This window comes from Primulina tabacum, chromosome 9 (assembly GCF_025594145.1).
Source record: "Primulina tabacum isolate GXHZ01 chromosome 9, ASM2559414v2, whole genome shotgun sequence".
Taxonomy (NCBI): Eukaryota; Viridiplantae; Streptophyta; class Magnoliopsida; order Lamiales; family Gesneriaceae; genus Primulina; species Primulina tabacum.
Window position 1 is genome coordinate 41,192,264 of NC_134558.1, and position 18,171 is coordinate 41,210,434.

The following is an 18,171-nucleotide window of genomic DNA, read 5'->3' on the forward strand; positions in this document are numbered from 1 at the left end:
GAAAAAATATGATGTATTAAGACTTGGATAAATAATCCTATTGGGTGAGTAGTGTTATCCCAGTTAATATAACCTAGTCATTTATATGAGGGATTGACTTGGTTAAATAAAAATCCTACCAAACATGATATTAGGTGGGTTAAAATATCATAAACCCGCCTAATCCATCCAATCAAACGTAGCGTAATAGATACAATTTATCTTATTTACATAACTCACCATATATTGTTCATTAATTAACATCAGTGAAAATTAATTTTGAGTACATGTCGATTCGATTTATAATTGAAGTGAACAATAATAATCGTGACATAAAATTAAAAATAATATTTTTAATGTGTCGAGTCGGAATAAATATTTTTCTTACAAAATTAATACAAGAAACAATCTCATGCAAATTTTGTGTTAATATTTTGTAATATTGGAGAACCAAAAAGTTTTGTAATTTTTATCATGGAACATATAGATAAGGGATATATTTGGGATATAATAATTATCCAACAGAGAATGATCGAAATATGTTGATATATTAAATAAATAAAACTATCGATTAAGGAAGCAAACATCGTAGTTTGAGATATGTTGCGATCCCCCAGTCCGGGGATTTTTTTTTTTTAAAACTCCACGTGTCAACTGGTGATTGGGTCTCCTTGTACCAGAATATCGCAACCTCAAAAATTCCAGCCATCGCTTTATAAATATACACCCCCATGCCATTGTACTCGTTTTCCGAGAGGGGAAAAAAATAATCAGCAGCGATGAGTGAAGCGCTAAAGAGAAACTACAGAGTAGGCGAGGAGATTGGTCGGGGAAGATACGCTGCCGTATTCAGGTGCCACTCCCTCGATTCTGCAGATTGCTTCGCCGTCAAGTCCATAGAGAAGCGCCTCATCCAAAACGACTCCATCGATACCCTGTGTTTACTCAATGAAGCCAAGCTCACGAGCCTCGTCTCCGATCATAAGAATGTGTTGGGGATTTTTGATGTTTACGAAGATGATGAGTTTCTCCATATGGTGCTGGAGTACTGCGGGTCCACGGATCTCTATCAAAGGATCACGGCCCAACTCGCTTTCACTGAACTGGAGTCCCACCGAGTCATGGTGAGTTTTGTTTTCCAAGGACTAGGATTTATTCTGGGAGAATGCAATAATATAATACTACTTTTTGTGGGGACAAATTTGATGATTTAGTCGAGAAAGTGTTGGAATTCGCAGTTTTTAATCTGATAACATTCTACAAATCTTGGGTTGGATCTTTGCGTTTGTTTGGGGTGCTAGACTGGAAACAACAATTTATAAGTTATCCATGAGGGACCATGACTTCACTTTTTGACTATTCGATGAAAATAGTACAATTCGTGATCTCTATTCAAATTATGCTTTTGCCCTTCGATTTTATATATTTTACTTAATTATGTGTGCTTGTCTTGTGAACAGAAGTTTTCGTGGTGTTTATTTTGCTTCCTTCTGTTTTTAGTTTTGTGTTAGATTCTTATTCTGTGGTCAATATCTGTTTCCCGAGAGAAATATGTGTGCAAGAAAATCAATTAATAAACCGAAACATTTGGATATTTGATCGCTAGATTTGGCTTGCTTGACATAACTCGTTCAAATTCTATCATTTTGACGAGGAGCGAAAAATGTATTATGATGGCCACCACAATTTGGAATTTTTCAGGTACCACTAATGGAAGCCATATCTCACTGCCACAGCCGCGGTGTAGCCCACCGAGACATCAAGCCAGAAAACATTCTCTTCAACAGCTATAACGAGCTCAAGCTGGCGGACTTTGGCTCAGCTGAATACTTCCACAGTGGGGGACTAATGTCTGGCATTGTTGGGACACCGTACTATGTCGCCCCTGAGGTGGTGGCTGGCCGGGAGTACAATGAAAAGGTCGATATATGGAGTGCAGGTGTCATATTGTACATAATGTTATCCGGGATCCCTCCCTTTTACGGGGAATCTGTGACAGAGATCTTTGAGTCCGTGTTGAGGGCGAATTTGAGATACCCTAAGAGTAATTTCGGCTCGGCTTCTTGTGAAGTAAAAGATTTGATGAGACGGATGCTCTGTAAGGACGTGTCTCGAAGGTTCTCGGCTGAACAAGTGCTAGGTATGTGATTCTTGTTTTTGTGTATGTTCTTGACTTGTTTCAATGTGACTTCTTAGCTTGTAGAATTGCACAGAAGAACGTTATTTCTCATTGCATGCGGCATGTTTGGAAAATTTGAGCAATTTATGAAATTAACTATAAATTTTGGTGATGCACCAACGGATATTCAGCTTCAACAGCATTTAAAACAACTCAAGTTTAGTCTAAGCCAGTTAGGCCTCGAGCCATTCGGTGATTTGTGGTTCAGATTTATCCTTTGGGCCAAACGGAACAAAATTCAGCTTGCCCACTTGATCCACTAGGCCCCTTCTCTACTAATCATTTCAAGAGCTTGTGAAACTTGATTGTTTGTCTTATATCCACTGCTGAAGATTGGATACGCCAAACCTTTGCTTTTTTCGAAGTCATGTCGATTTTTTTTTGCATATTCTGTAGCTTCAGAAAATTGAGCAACTTGACAAATCTTTTGCAGCACATCCATGGATGACAAGCAGCGGAGTCTCCTGAACAGAGTGCTGCTATCTAACCTGAGAAGATGCTTTCAAGTCTTCCAAATATCAGACAAGCCTATATAATATATATATATATAGCTCTAAATTGTAGGAGCCTTTGTTAATAGACGTAGATAGTTTTACTCTTTGCTCGAGGCGTTGAGCACAAATTTTTGCACGAGTAACCTCGTGATATACTACACTTGCTGTGAATCTATTTTGTCAATCTCTTTCCATCGAGTAATGTTAGTTTCCGAAATATCGCAGTTTCGATCGTTCATTATAATAACAAATGGTTATTTAATTAATCGAGTTAATTTTAACATGGCAAGTTTTATTTGTTTAATATATCGTCCGTATTCAAGAAAGAATTCGATTATAATTAATTCACGATTTTCAAATCTCTTTAATTGTAAAATTCAAAATCTAATAAATACCATGTTAGTTTAAAATTAATGTGCGGGATGATGAGATTAAGTAAAATTATTGTTAATATAAATATCAACCACGAAATGAATATGTAGAAAAGAAAGTCAATCAATCTTAACAACTGATTCCAATAACTTTTATGCAAAAAAAATTTTGTGCGATGATATCACGAGTCAATTTTGTGATACAAATTTTATATTTGAATTATATATGAAAAAATAATATTTTTTATATGAAAAATATTACTTATTATTCGTTTTTTAAATAAAACGAGTTCACAAAACTGATAGCTGCAAAAAATGAATCAAATGAAATTTTGATCTTCGAAATTTTCATTATATGAACAATTTTTTGTCATTGATACATCGGTACTGTCAGTTCGTTGATTGAGGTTATGATGTGTTCACAATTATTTAATTAGTGAGTTTTTAATTTACTAATTAAATAATATTATTAGTATTAGTGACTACTTATATGTAAAAAATTCTCATAAAATATTTTAGATGATATAAAAATAATTAACTAATTTAATCAAAGAAATTAAATAATGATTATTCAATTTAAAATAATATGTATGTGCGTACAGTATATGTGCATGTTTCTCATTTGGCCGACTCATTTTGGACTTCTGATGATGTGATTATGAATTAAACTTTATAAATATTTCATTGATAGTCACCTGAAACAAGACTATCTTCCCACGTACAATTTTCGGCCACGAGACTTTTTCAAAAAAAAAAAATAAAATAATTTCGTGACCACTTCCACTGTCATCATCGTCGCAAAATTTCTAAAACTGCGGCCAATCAGTCTCAACGTAAAGTTTGTTTAAGATCTCTAGTGCGATATAAACATGAAATCCAGTCTCCGATCGTGGACTTGATTAGGTGATCAAATCAGAGAGTTCCGTTTGAATGTATATATAAGATGGATTGGCTCCGCTAATCTCAAACTCGTTTGGTGTTAAATGTCATATACGATAAGATGATTATTCTTTTTTTGAAGTCGATAAGGTTATAATTCTAAATATCCTATAGATATTTAAATTCACACGATGTCCAATGAACATTTCGAACCTCGAAACTAAAATTTTAAACTTCTATTTTGTTTTGAGCGTGGAAAAATGATACTCCAATAATATTATTCGGCCTAAAAGCTTGGTCACCATAGAGACGCAGAAGAGATCGTAGGCATCAGTGAAAAAACCCATCCCGATGAATAATATCGCAGTAAAATGATTTGGCCGCATCGAGAGCGTAAAGAACATTCAAATAAAAATAAATAGATATTTAATTGAGATTATTTTTTTATATACTCGAAAAAGATTGAAAATTAAATTTAATTTTCATACTAAATATATAAGTAATAATATTCTATCCATTAAGGTAGTTTGGTTAAAGTACTCTAAATTCAATTTAAATCAACTTCCATGTAGATGACTTAAAATCCCATCGGAGACTTGGCTGTGCGCAGATTGTCAAGTCAACGGGACAACGATAGTTTGTAACATTAATTGCTCTGCAATGTATGGAAGGGAAAATCGGGCATGCATTTAATTGAAATCCCAGTCATTTTCTCTCAATTAAGAACGTATTAAAAGTTTTATTACTAATTTTTACAAGAGATTACCCGAGATTGAGACAGGAAAAAACAAATTAAACATATTATATTTTTGTTACTATATATTCTCGAAGATATAATTTCCTAAGCTCTAAACGCAAAGGGATTGACAGGTCGAGATTATATTCGACGTTGTATCCATTTTTGGTCATGAATACAATCACGCATATATCTATTGAAAAAATTGGCCAGTTTACTTTACAAGGATTGTCAATTTTTATATGGAAGGTAAACAAGATAAAGGGGGAAGGAATAGGAAGTAGCCTGATTTCATTTCAATTTAAATAAAGTCAACTTATGCCTTTAAATTAAATGTAACGCGGATTTATAGTAATACTTTTTAAAATTATTCTTTATATTTTGTTTTTAAACTCAAAGTTAATATTAGGGTTGAAAGTGCATGTGTATATTAACATTAATTAAGGTTAGTTTTGCATTTTACACTCGAAGTCTCAAATATGTGATTGTGAAGTAATTTTTATATTAGATATAAATATCAATTTTAGAAAGAAAAATTGCATATTGTGTGATTATGTTTGAATAACTTTTTTCCTCCATCAAATTATATATTTGAGTGTTTCTTTCATCGAATTTAATTTGCATGTGAATTACTCCTTAATAAAATAAAACAAACATAGACAGAGATGTGAAAAACTTTCCATGAATAATATAGAAAATGCATGAAATATAAAAATATGTATTGAGGTATGGTCGTCATTGCCTAACTGCAGAAGCAAATTAAACTTATAAGCCAATACCATTTACAACCTTTTCACTAAGTCACTGTGTGTGTTTCAAATTCTCAAAATAATGAGTACACTTATTTATGGTCATCCATTTTTAAATTTTTTTTTTTAAAAAAAAGCCGAAATGAATTTAATTTTAATTATATGCGAAAGAACATAAACAAATGGTTTCAATTGTTATGTTTTCGATTTTATATATATATATATATATATATACGAGTATGTTTCCAACCAACATAAGGTCAGATTGTTGGAGATATATAGATGAAAAATATATTTTATTTTTATTTTTGTCGAGATAACTTGAAAAAAATGACTCCATGGAATATTATGAATTTGTTTATAATATCCTCCTAATGATCGCTTTCCGCATGCGATTGCGATTGCGATTACGATTGCCGGCCAAATGCTATATAATTTAATATTTTGAACTCGTGGGATTGGTCCATGTTAACTTTTTCGATCTGTAGTGTTAATGCCTTGTTGTCGTGTGAGATTAAACTAAATATTATATTCATACGAATATGAATGGCCGTCGGATAATTAGCTAGCAACAAATCATACAACCGAGTTTACCCACTCCAAATCAACTGCTCACTTCGTTTGGGACAAACACTAGCTGACAAATAAAATCGGGCAAAATTCACTTGAGATTGTTAATCAATTTTGTTATATATTTTTCAAATAAAAAAAATCGTTATTTTTTATGTCAAATGTATCTTCTTCATAGAAAATATAGATCTAATCGATTCGTCTTACTATATAGATCAATTAGACTATCTCACAAGATACTTACTCATAAAATTAACGAAAATAGTTAATGTTTTCATGAACTAAGTACTTAGGTTTACAACCATTCTGTGACGTAAATGAAGCCAACCAAATTTTATAATGACTTACTCTAACACGATTGTTTTCTTCCCACATATCCCATGTCAAACACAAGATTGAATACGAATAACGTGTATATCACCCAAATATGCATGCATGGCGCCTTTTTTTTCTTTTCGATCAAACTACACCGGAACAGTCCTATTGGGCTGAGCGACCATTTCCGTTGCATCTCCGTCGGATGCATCATCATTTTCCCCGGACAACTCCTCCAGCGATTTTCCTTTCGGCTCCGGCACCAGGAAAGTGAAAAGGAAACCCAAAGCATTCACACAACCAAGCACAATCAGCGAGTACTTCACACCGATCCCCGCCGGGTATCCAGCATCCCTCTTGCTCGGATCTTTCGGTTGAGCAGCATACAAGAACCCGAATGCTCCCACTATTGCCCCTGCCTTTCCGGCCGCCGCCGATATCCCGTGGCACGTTGACCTCAAACGGGCTGGGAAGATCTCAGCCGGGACCACAAATGTTGTGGCGTTTGGCCCAAAATTGGCGAAGAAGAATGTTAATGCATACATTGCCACGAACCCGAATCTGTTTTCCGGGATAGTCCAGTGATTGTACGGGATTGCAAGTGCGAACATGAACACTGTCATGAAGAAGAAACCAATTAACTGGATGGTGAATCTTCCAATTATATCGATTAAGGCTACTGTAACCCAGTATCCAGGAACGGTGCTGCATAGTGCAATCAATGTTTGGGCTCTAGCGATTCTGTATACTTCGTGAACTGCGTTCATTTCTTCAGCATGTGGAATCCATCCAATGGCGCTGAAGATGTCCTTTTGGAATAGATTATTACTGTAAAAAGCTATGTCCAGCAAGAACCATGTTGTCGTCGTGCCCAGAAGGTGGACGCCATGGCGATGGAGGAATTCTTTTGAAAACAAGCCATATTGATTTGTCGGATTTCTGGAAATTTCTTCCGCTTCAAGCTCCACATTCAGCACTTTAGCCATGTCTTTAGCTGCCTGCTTCGCATTTTTCGCCACGAGAGCTGTGTACCGAGCGGTCTCCGGCATCTTCATCCGCCAGTAAAACGTCAGTGCGGCCGGAACAGCACCGAACATGAGAATTATACGCCAAATATAGTCTGCCTGTGGCACGGTTGAAGCAGATGGTAGCTCCTTATATGTAGGTGCTGCGTATGCATGATTAAATGCCGAAGAGACAATCAACGCAACAATCCCACTAGTAAGAATCCCAAATCCCTGCATAGCAAAGACCGCAGCTATAAATGCCCCACGAGTCCGTTTATTAGCATACTCAGACATGATCGTGGCAGAAAGTGGGTAGTCGCCTCCAATACCGAAACCCAGCCAGAATCTAAAGAAGCACAGAGTAGCCATGACACCTTGTGGAGAATCCCCGAACGAAAGACCGGAGGCCAGCGAGCAACCGATCATGAGGACTAATGTCAGTCCGTACACTTTTTTACGGCCCAATTTGTCACCAAGCCACCCGAAGAAGAGCTGTCCCATTAATGTCCCGACTAGGGCGACACCGGTGACAGAGGAAGCGACGTGAGGAGGTAAAGTTCCGGGTTTTGGCTTAGTCGTATCTGTGTAGTATATTCGACCGAGTAATTTTGTGACCAAGGAGATGGCAAATAGGTCGTACGCATCGGTGAAAAATCCCATTCCAGCTATCACAATAGCAGTGAAATGGTAGAGCTGTGTTTTGGCAACGTCGAGTGCATCGAGCACTTTCAATTGCTCTCTGGCCATCTTGCAGTGAACTTGGAAACTCCCTGCAAAACAAGTGGAAAAAGAATAATCAAAATGAGAAAATTAGGACCAAGAAAACCAAGTTTTGGAATATTGAAACTGAAACTCAAGGAGGAGAAAAATAGGACCAAGAAAATGCAGACAGGAGACGCACACTTAATTAATTAGCTCGGAGATGGAGTTTATATGGTATTTGAAGGGATTGTATGTAGGGAGAAAGGGATTGTTTTGGAATATTTATGGTATATCCTGCCAAATATTAATTCTTTACTCAAGAAATTTACACGATTGATTCATCTCTTTAACGTGTTCACTAATTACAAAACTCTCATTGTTGGGGACAGTATTATTTATTTGGCTGCATACTTGCAATAAATTTCCTTGTAAATGGATATGTTTTTGTTCTTTCACATCATTTTCAAGAAAACAAGTAGTAATTCATATCTTACTCACAAGCAAAGCCCACACGCTTTACTCAAAGCGTGTTCACCAGAGTTTTCGTCGTGGTTTTTAATTAAAAAATATATACAAATGAAAAAGTTTTATAAAGATAACAAAATGTGAGAAATTTTAAAATTATAACATTTTAATGGGATAAATTGTTTTTTATAATTTTTTTTACGCCTATATCATGCATAGACGCATAAGAGTCTGTTAAAATTATAACATTTCCTTATTATAAAATTTAAAATTATAACATTTTCTTATTGCAGGAAAGCAGTCACGAACTTTAAGGAAGACATTGGTTACGTTGGTCTACGTGTTTTTACGTGTTTCAGAAATCATAGACCTTATAAAAGAATCCGACAGTTGCAGATTTTATTAATGAGAATAGATTGACTAATAATGTAGCTCATAACATTGCTCATTTTTCTTCTTACTACTATTCATCTTTTGTGTGGATGAATGACGAATTTCCTTTGTGGTTAATAAATCTTGTAACAATTGATCTATCTCAATAAAATTACAAATTTTACTATAAAAAAAAAAAAAGAGTCTGTTAATAATTGACATTTCTCGATCTTCTCATATTTTGCATTATTTTTAAAAACTCCAGAAAATCACCTTATTCTTGCTATTAAATTTATTTTAAAATAATTTTTTAAAACCCATTACTATTATCATTCAAATAATAATAATAATAATAATAATAATAATTTTATTGGTAATAGTAATGGTTTTTTTTTAAAAAAATTAATCGCAAGAATAAGGTGATTTGCTAGAGTTTTAAAAATAATGCAAAATATTAGAAGATTGAGGAGTGTAAATTATTGTCAAACAAATACATACATCATGATATAAGATGAATTTTGTTCCCCAAAAGAGTAAAAAATACGGCCAAATGTGGCCCATTTTTTTTTTTTTACTATTTTAATAAGATCCGAGGAATTGTTCCTCGGATTGTTACACTTTTTAAATTTCCCCCAATTTGTTATACTCTCATCGAACAAAATTAATTTTACAATATTTTATTAAAACCCCCTTCTCGTCACCTCGGAAACCCAGCATGATTCGGCTTCCCCATTTTTTTTCCTTTTCCTTTTGAAATACCAGAGTTTTTTATTTTAATAAAAAAGAAAAATCAACAGCAGCACATGGAGAAGTATCATTAACATTGACCGGTGATAATGATGGATAATTTTGCAAGAAAACTCGAAAATATCGACTAAAATATTGAACAAAAATAACAGATGAACAATAACGATTTCTACAATGTATAGTGTTCAAATCAGAGATTAGATGGCAATTTGGGTACCATCCTCTTCCCTATTAAAAAAATGATATTTTATTATTGGCACCAATTAATGTAATGATAAATGAAGCTGCATGCATATATATTAGTTTTCCATTTTTAGTCTCGTTTGTCAATTAAGTTATGATCTTAGTTCATTAATTTACAACTTTTTTCAATGTGTTTTAAGAGATATTGTAATATAAATTATTAATAATATATTATATACTCATATTATCTGATTTGATTTTAATGTCAATCTGACATATTGTTATATGGTTTTTCTTTTCATTTGTTTAAAAATTGGAATCCATATATGTTTTCTCCTTTAAAATGGGGGTTAATTGCAAAATATTGTGGTAAATTTGAGATAAAATGCATTGGGCCCAGATGAAAATGGTCAATAAAATAAATAAAATTGAACAAGACCCACTACTTAATTAATTGTGAGGTCCAAGCCCGGAAACACTCTTCTCCTCTCCCTACCGTAAGCAGGAAAGAGAGAGCCGTCGTTAAAAATTATGGTGCATGTAACTGAATCATATATCTTTATGTCATGATTCGTGCTTTCTCGTGTTCAGATGCAGCGGAAGTTTTAAAATTTTTGTTTTATCTTTACAATCAAAATATTTAGATACTCGTATGATTTGTATTGAGTAAACATACATAAGATGTTTGAACATTTACCTTTAGTAAATTTTCACTTGACTTCAGCTACGCCGTTGTTATAAGTGAACGCAGCTCTTGTTGTAAATCTCACGTAGGTTCTTTAATTCTCCTTCTTTGATTTTCAAATCAGGTTCACGACCGGATTATTTGTTCCTCTTTTAACTTGCACTAGAAAAGTAGAAGATCTTTTAGGTTGAAAGTAATCAAACAAGAGAAGGCTCAAAACCCTTTGAAAAATCAAAGGTGTAGGCCGAAATTATGAGGAGGATTTTCGAAATTCCTTTCTTGGAAGCTAGGGTTTCGAAATTTGCATGAATTAATTATGTTAACCTTAAATATAATACATATATATAAGCTTATGACTCATTAATTAAATAAAATATTTAATGAACTTAATCAATTAATTATTCAATCCACTCGGACAACCAGTAGACACGTGGGTCATACCCAAAATGTAAAATATATGTATATTTTTTCAGAATTAAAGCTTTTTTGTGTGTGAATGAAAACCTCCAAACATCGATAATATTCTTTATTGATTATTTTTAAAGAAGCCTCGGTGTAATGTAATTATTATGAGTACGTATAATGTTGATCGTATTTTGCAACTAATTTGTGTTGGAATAATGAATTATCTTTATGTTGAGATTATTAATGGCATATTTCTTTTTAAAAATCTCGAATCAAGATCTCATAATTGACTCTGACATTTTAATTAAGCGAATTGCTGTTGTCCATATCTTAGAGAACACATGCATGCATGCAGTCACAAAATATTACTTTGTCGTGATTTTCCTAGAGGAATTTATTTTCGGTTGCCTCACGACAAGACAGGTAATTAACAATTGCATGATTGACCTAATTACTTGGAATGTCTCATGTGATATCATTTATTTTATTTCTGCAGGCAAGTTTTTACTAAATATCAACTTAATTTTATCACGTGATTCGAACTAGCTAGGAGGCGAAACTTTCGGCCTTTTCTCGAACGTGGATTTGAGACAGATGTAAGGAATAACAGTATATACGTTTTGAAAGCTGGATTACTCATTATTCAGCCAGCCTGCAGGAGCCATAGATAATTCACTTTAATTATCCATCCAAAAGCTGTTCTAAATATTCAACACCCAAATCCTCAAACACCTCCACATTCTTCACCTTTATTCCCCTTGCTTTCCCTCTCCTTTGGCCATGTCGCCGTCTCATTGAGTGCTTCTTTTTCAACGCCATCAACGGAGAAAACCCCTCCTCCTGCATGATTGAACACCTAATATCTCTCAAAGAATCACTCACCCTCTCCACATGGAAAGTTCAGCACCGCTGCCTGCCCTCTCATCATAAAAGCTGCCTGATCATATGACAGCGCCGCTTCCTCGGCCGTTTCGAAAGTACCAAGCCAAACCCTGGCTCCATTTCTAGTCGAATCTCTTATCTCCGAAGCGAACTTCCCCCACGGCCGCCGCCTCACCCCTCTGTACGCTTTCTCTTTGACTTCTCCTCCGTTCTCCGGCAATGAATTCACTTCGTCGTTATCCCTCGTTTGGCTGTGGTCGTAGAATGAGATGGATTCTGGCTTTTCTTGAGCTGCTTCGGCTAAAATGCCAAACAGGAGCATTTCTTGAGAATCATCTTCGTTGAACGGAAGGGAATTTGTTGAGGTTTTGGAATCCCGATCCCATGGTTTGACACTTTGACTGATGTATCAAAGGATGAAATATCAAAGGAGAAATCAGTAGTGAGTGAGTGGGAAAAATTTGAGAATTCCATTGAAAGTTGTAATAAAGTTTTATCTTGTTTGCTTGCACAACTTTTTGGTAGAATTTTGTTTCTAGAGGTAAAGTGATACGAGGGTTCTGTTCATAGCAATTAGAAATCTATTTCGGGGTATATATCTATCGGGGGTCTCGTGCTTTTTCTTTCCTTTTTTTGAATAAATAACTGCCAGTGGAACGAACAAATGTTATACGTGGTTAATTCAAAGGATACAAGGAGGACCCTCGATCCATCTCTTTTACAAACCCAAATATTACATGCATGCATAAATTTATTTCATTTCTTGTGAGACCGTCTCACGAGCCGTATTTGTGAGACATATATCTTATTTGAGTTATCCATGAAAAGTATTATTTTTTATGCTAAGAGTATTACTTTTTATTTTGAATATCAGCATGGTTAAACCGTTTCAAATATAAAGATTCGTGAGATCGTTTCACAAGAAACCTCCTCAGTAAAAAAAAAGGTGGTTCACGGGTACTTATTTAATTAGGATTACTTTTAAGATTTTGAATAAAAAGTTGAATTTTACTTTACTTTGTATTCAACCCAGATAGAGTCAAAGTGTCAGTGTGGAACTGATAATAAAATCCTTTTTATTTTTACTAGAATAATGATGCTCCCACATATCCAGCAAAGGTTTAGTGCAATCAGATGGGTTATATTGTTTTGTGTCAGGCCAGATACATGCTACTTTATTGTTAAATTTTATTATTATTTTCCAGCAGCGTAGTTTTAACGGTCAATGATGTTTTTCTTAAAAAAAATTCATTAAAAATTGGGTTTTGGGCCAAGTAGAAAGTTGATTAGATTGGAATTGGCCTGATGATGGATCGAGTGGTTTAGGACTTCAGCCCAAATGATCCACGGGCAAAGCAGAAATGGGCTCTCACCCACCCTTGAATTGAAAGAAACAAACACAGTATATTATCTTAATTTCTCGAATTATATATAATTTCTTATATTTTAGTATAATTGTCATGCAAATGCAAATGAAGAAATTTGCACATGATCCCACTTGAAATTTAAATCTACACTGGAACCATTCTTTAATCCATCAACAATGAAGAAAAGATCGCGCCTTACAGGAAATCGATTTCCGACTTGTGAAAACAATATTATGCCCAAGTACCAAAAGATGAAAGCGGTTCTACATCCCGACTATCGAATTCCAACACAATATGTTCTTACAAAAAGTTCATGTCTGAAATTAAATCAAATCCGTAATTTTTTGGCAGCAACTTTCTTTAAAAAAAATTGAATAATGCATATATCTAAGTAACACTTAGAGCTCCAACTCCCAGCAAAATGCGATGAGCTACTCCGCAGATTATACTCTTTGGTCATATTCCACGACGGCTCAAGTCGCTGCTGGCTCAAATCTTCCATTTACAGTCTTCTCCAGATGGGTATATATATCAATAGAGACTTGGTTCATGATATGGAATCTCAACTTGACCATCTCTTGGAATAAATGAAGCTTATTGGAAACAACGGTCCAAGAGCGGATTGGATGGATAGTCGGAGGAGATCGTAATACTAAGTTCTTCTATCATGAAGCTTCTACCCGACGTCGGCACAATAAGACTACAGGGATCCAGACCATGTCATCTGATTGGGTTAAAAATCCAACTGAAGTGCAAGCCATTTTTCTGAGCTACTTTAAAGCATTGTTCACCACATCCAAGCCTTCATCATTCTCTATCCGTTCAGCTCTTTCTGGTATTGGATCTCGGGTTACAGGACAAATGCGAGCTTCATTGGATGCACCATAGACAGCAGAGGAAGTCCATAGGCATTATTTGGAAAGCGCCTGGACCAGATGGCTTTCAAGCAGGATTCTTTCAATCTCATTGGAATTTGGTAGGTGAACAAACTACATCACTATGACTACAGATTTTGAATGGTACAAGCTCTATAGGTGACCTCAATACCACTTTTCTGGTCACTGAATTTCGCCCAATTAGCTTATGCAATGTCATTGCAAAAATAGTAGCTAAGGCAACCGCGAATCGTCTCAAACATCACCTTCAAGAAATGATCGATCAAGAACAAAGTGCATTTTTTCCTGGACGTTTGATCACGGATAATATTTTTTTAGCATTTGAAAGTCTGCATACGATCCGTAAGCGAAAGACCGGAAGAAAAGGATTGATGGCCATCAAAATTGATATGAATAAAGCATATGATCGGGTTGAATGGGATTTTTTAAGTGCTATAATGACACAATTGGGATTCTCTACTTAATGGGCGAATTGAGTAATGGATTTTGTGAGTCCTACAATATTCTCAATCTTGATAAACTGAAAACCAACAGAAGCCATTCAACCATCTCGTGGCCTAAGACAAGGATGCCCGTTGTCACCATACTTATTCCTACTATGCTCACAGGTCCTATCTTCTCTTTTGAATCTCCAATTTGATTTGGATAACCTGTGCGGAGTGAGATGTGCTCGTAATGACCCTGTCATAACCCACTTGTTTTTTTTCAAACGATACATTGCTGTCTGGAAATACTGGTGTGGAGAATTGTCATATAATTCGAGAGGTGTTACAGACATATGAAGCAGCTTCAAGCCAAGTTATTAATCTCAACAAATTTTGTATCATATTCAGTCCCAATACAAGCCGCGAGCTGAAGGATCTCGTTTTCTCTTCCCTGCACATGCTCAGTAATGAATCCTTCGAAGCATGATCTAGGCCTTTCAGCCTTCACGGGGAGAAACAAGCAGCGAGTTTTTTATGTCATAAAAGAGAAGGTGTGGAATGAATTACTGGGATGGAAAAGAAAGTTGTTCTCAGTGGGTGGTCGACAGATATGTATCAAGGCAGTAGCGCAAGCTATTCCAGCTTATACTATGAGCATATTTCGACTTACCAACAGGTCTATGCAATCGATTACGATCAATGATAGTTAAGTTTTGGTGGAGTGACAATAACGATGAAAGATGTATCTATTAGTGTAAAAATGAGTTATGTCGACCAAAAAATCACGGAGGGATATGGACTTTTGAGATCTAACTTTTTTTAATCAATCCCTATCGATAAACAAGCTCGGCGAATCCTGAAAAACCCGACTTCTTTTGTAGCCAGATTATTTTACATGAAATATTTTCCATCTGGAAATTTCCTCGGTGCAAAGGCTGGCCAAAACTTATCTGTAGTGTTGGAGAAATTTGATGTGGGGCAGAGATTTGCTGGTCAAAAGAATCCGATGGCGGGTTGGCAATGGTACAAACATACAAGTCTTCAATAATCCATGGCTACTGAGACCTCATTAATTCAAACCTGTAACCATCTCAATTTGAAACCAGTATAATCTAATGATATCAGATTTGTTAAATGAATCTGGAGAATGGGATTTGAACAAAGTGAATAATTCACAAACAGGGAAATTGGTCATGCAGAGCTGAAGTGAATCCGTGATGTGGAATTCAAGCTACTGACATTTTAAATAGTTAGTAGGATCACTTTCACTTTTACAGGGGATTTATTAAATGCCTAGGTCCTATCGTTTGTACGACCTTAGAAATATTATGTGCAAGATCTTTGCCCACACCTACAAGCAAGTATCATAAATTAATTCAAAGAAGATATATATATTGTTTATCCCATCCAAATATAAAATATACGTACACATTAACCAAAAGCAAAATTTACGAATTTTTTCCACTGGAGTAAATGCTATAACTAGTTTGTTCAGATTAAATTCTTGCCCCTACCCTCTCAACATAAAAAAAGGAAAAAGGTCCATACATAAGCATTCACATCCAAATTAACTTTCTTCTGTCTTCTTCCATTGTACAAGCATTAAATCCCACCTAAATTTTCTCAAGTTGGTCCCTCCCCCCAACCATCTTCCTCCATCCATATTGCTCTTCGTTTGAGCATTTTTCTATGTTCCATAATTAAAACATCTCCTCACGGTACCACCTTCTTTAGCTCAATCCTTAATTAGCTTCTCCACTCTTGACACGAGACAAACTTAACTTCTCCCATTCATTAATGAACACGGTCATGTTCTTAAGTTGATCTAGATTTCTATTTTTCGTACATTTTTCTTCAAATGGTGACTCCATCTCTGCATCCATCACACCCTGGTTTCCCAATTATAGCGTTCGCCATTATAGGCATTTTAGCCACAGCTCTCTTGCTGCTTAGCTACTACATCTTTGTGATCAAATGTTGCTTGAATTGGCACCGGATCGATCTGTTGACCCGATTTTCGGTCTCTAGAAGACCTCATATTGAAGACCCTTTGATGGTTCACTCTCCTTTGGCCGAGAATCGGGGACTCGACCATGCTGCAATAAGATCAATCCCTATTTTACAGTTCATGAAATTAGGCGATACAAAAGATGAATCAGAAAATGTCGAAATGTGTGGTTTGTTTGAATGAGTTTCAAGAAAGGGATAAGCTAAGAATTATCCCCTACTGTCGCCATGTATTTGACATAGATTGTATAGATGTTTAGCTTCAAAACAATGCTAACTGTCCACTTTGCAGAACCAGCATCTCAGGCCACGACAAACCCTGACATCAAGTTCCATGTAAACCAGGTTCTTGCTCCAAATCCCGCTCAAGATCAAAATCCCAACACAAATGATTCACTTTTCAGGGATGAAGATTATGTGGTGATTGAAATAAGATCCGAAAGACAAACCACCCGTTCAAGTACTCCATTACATTTCAGCTCTGGCGAGTTCCTATCCATCATCCCTTCACCGAGAAATATAGAACCCGGGAATTTGCTCAAGAAAAGTAAAAAGTTCAGCTATATATCGAGCATGGGAGATGAGTGTATTGACATCAGGAAGAAAGATGAACAATTTACCGTTCAGCCCATTAGAAGGTCTTTTTCTATGGATTCAACAGACGACAGACAGCTGTATTTAGCTGTTCAGGAGATAATAACACAGCAACAAACGCAGGTAAATAGAGAGGTTAAATATTTCATCGAGGGCTGCAGCAGCAGAGTCAAAAGATCGTTCTTTTCTTTCAGGCACGGAAGGAGTGCTTCGAGAAATGCAGTTCATTAAACGTTATAGAAAGCTGTAATTGATGGACCATAAATATCTATCTAATTGTGAATTAAAAAGAATGATTGCAATAATAATCATCACTTGACAACTCTTCCCATATATTGATTTTTTTTAAAATTCTTTTAGCGTCCAGATTGAAACAAATTATTGCATTACACCTTTTGTTTGCTAATAAAAAGTTTTTTAGACCATAGAATAACCGACTAATAACTCCAAGATATGAAGTATTCAGTAAACATATAAATTATATCATCATTTACTGAATAATAGGGAAAAGTGGAACCCTTAATTAATAATATTTGAAATATTTCTCTCATCTTTGAAAAAACAGGCTTAAGTAATAATTAGATACGAATGAATCGGTGAGTTAAGTTGAAAATTTTAAAAAAAGAGTCGGGGGTGCCCTTCCTAATCATATATTCTTAAAATTAACATAATACCAAACTTCAATATTTATTTTCCTGACAGGAGAATCATTTATATGGTTACGAATTTTGTTGGAAAAATTAACCATTTTACAGCCGTCCAATTTAATGTAGATTATTTTTTTCCCAAAGGAAAAGGTCCAATTTAATGTAGATTATTTTTTTCCCAAAGGAAAAGGTTGCAGTGCATGAAAGATATTCAATCATTTTATCATGAAACCCAATGAAAATTACGTATTTTTTATGCGAGCTTTCTATTTCTATCGTGTCGGCTTGTTAAATTTTGTAGTTAGAAAAGACGTGACTTTGCTAGCTAGGAAAAAATCATAACAAGTCAATCAATAAAAACAAAATTTTAATATCATAAAGTCAAGCCAATTTTTTGTTGTCATGCCGCTTCTCATGACATGAATACACATTTTAACACGTCGACTTGTTACGGCAGAAATAGAAAACCTCCACAATTTGCCTGTTTTTTTACGGCAAACAGTGAAAAAACCCAG

General features: G+C 35.2%; 2 protein-coding genes and 2 pseudogenes across 2 annotated transcripts; 2 read left to right on the forward strand and 2 right to left on the reverse strand.

Annotated features, from left to right (window-relative positions):
- The first annotated feature begins 629 nt into the window (after positions 1 to 629).
- On the forward strand, positions 630 to 2,891 carry LOC142556783 (phosphoenolpyruvate carboxylase kinase 1-like). The gene is made up of 3 exons (XM_075668277.1): positions 630 to 1,103; positions 1,681 to 2,119; positions 2,592 to 2,891. The coding sequence occupies exons 1-3, from the start codon at positions 759 to 761 to the stop codon at positions 2,624 to 2,626; spliced, it is 819 nt and encodes a 272-aa protein (XP_075524392.1). The 5' UTR covers positions 630 to 758; the 3' UTR covers positions 2,627 to 2,891.
- Positions 2,892 to 6,189: 3,298 nt separating this feature from the next.
- On the reverse strand, positions 6,190 to 8,128 carry LOC142556309 (putative inorganic phosphate transporter 1-3). The gene has a single exon (XM_075667744.1). The coding sequence runs from the start codon at positions 8,024 to 8,026 to the stop codon at positions 6,422 to 6,424; it is 1,605 nt and encodes a 534-aa protein (XP_075523859.1). The 5' UTR covers positions 8,027 to 8,128; the 3' UTR covers positions 6,190 to 6,421.
- Positions 8,129 to 11,471: 3,343 nt separating this feature from the next.
- On the reverse strand, positions 11,472 to 12,298 carry LOC142556785 (ethylene-response factor C3-like; annotated as a pseudogene).
- Positions 12,299 to 15,899: 3,601 nt separating this feature from the next.
- LOC142556311 (RING-H2 finger protein ATL16-like) lies at positions 15,900 to 17,240 on the forward strand (annotated as a pseudogene).
- Positions 17,241 to 18,171: the final 931 nt, after the last annotated feature.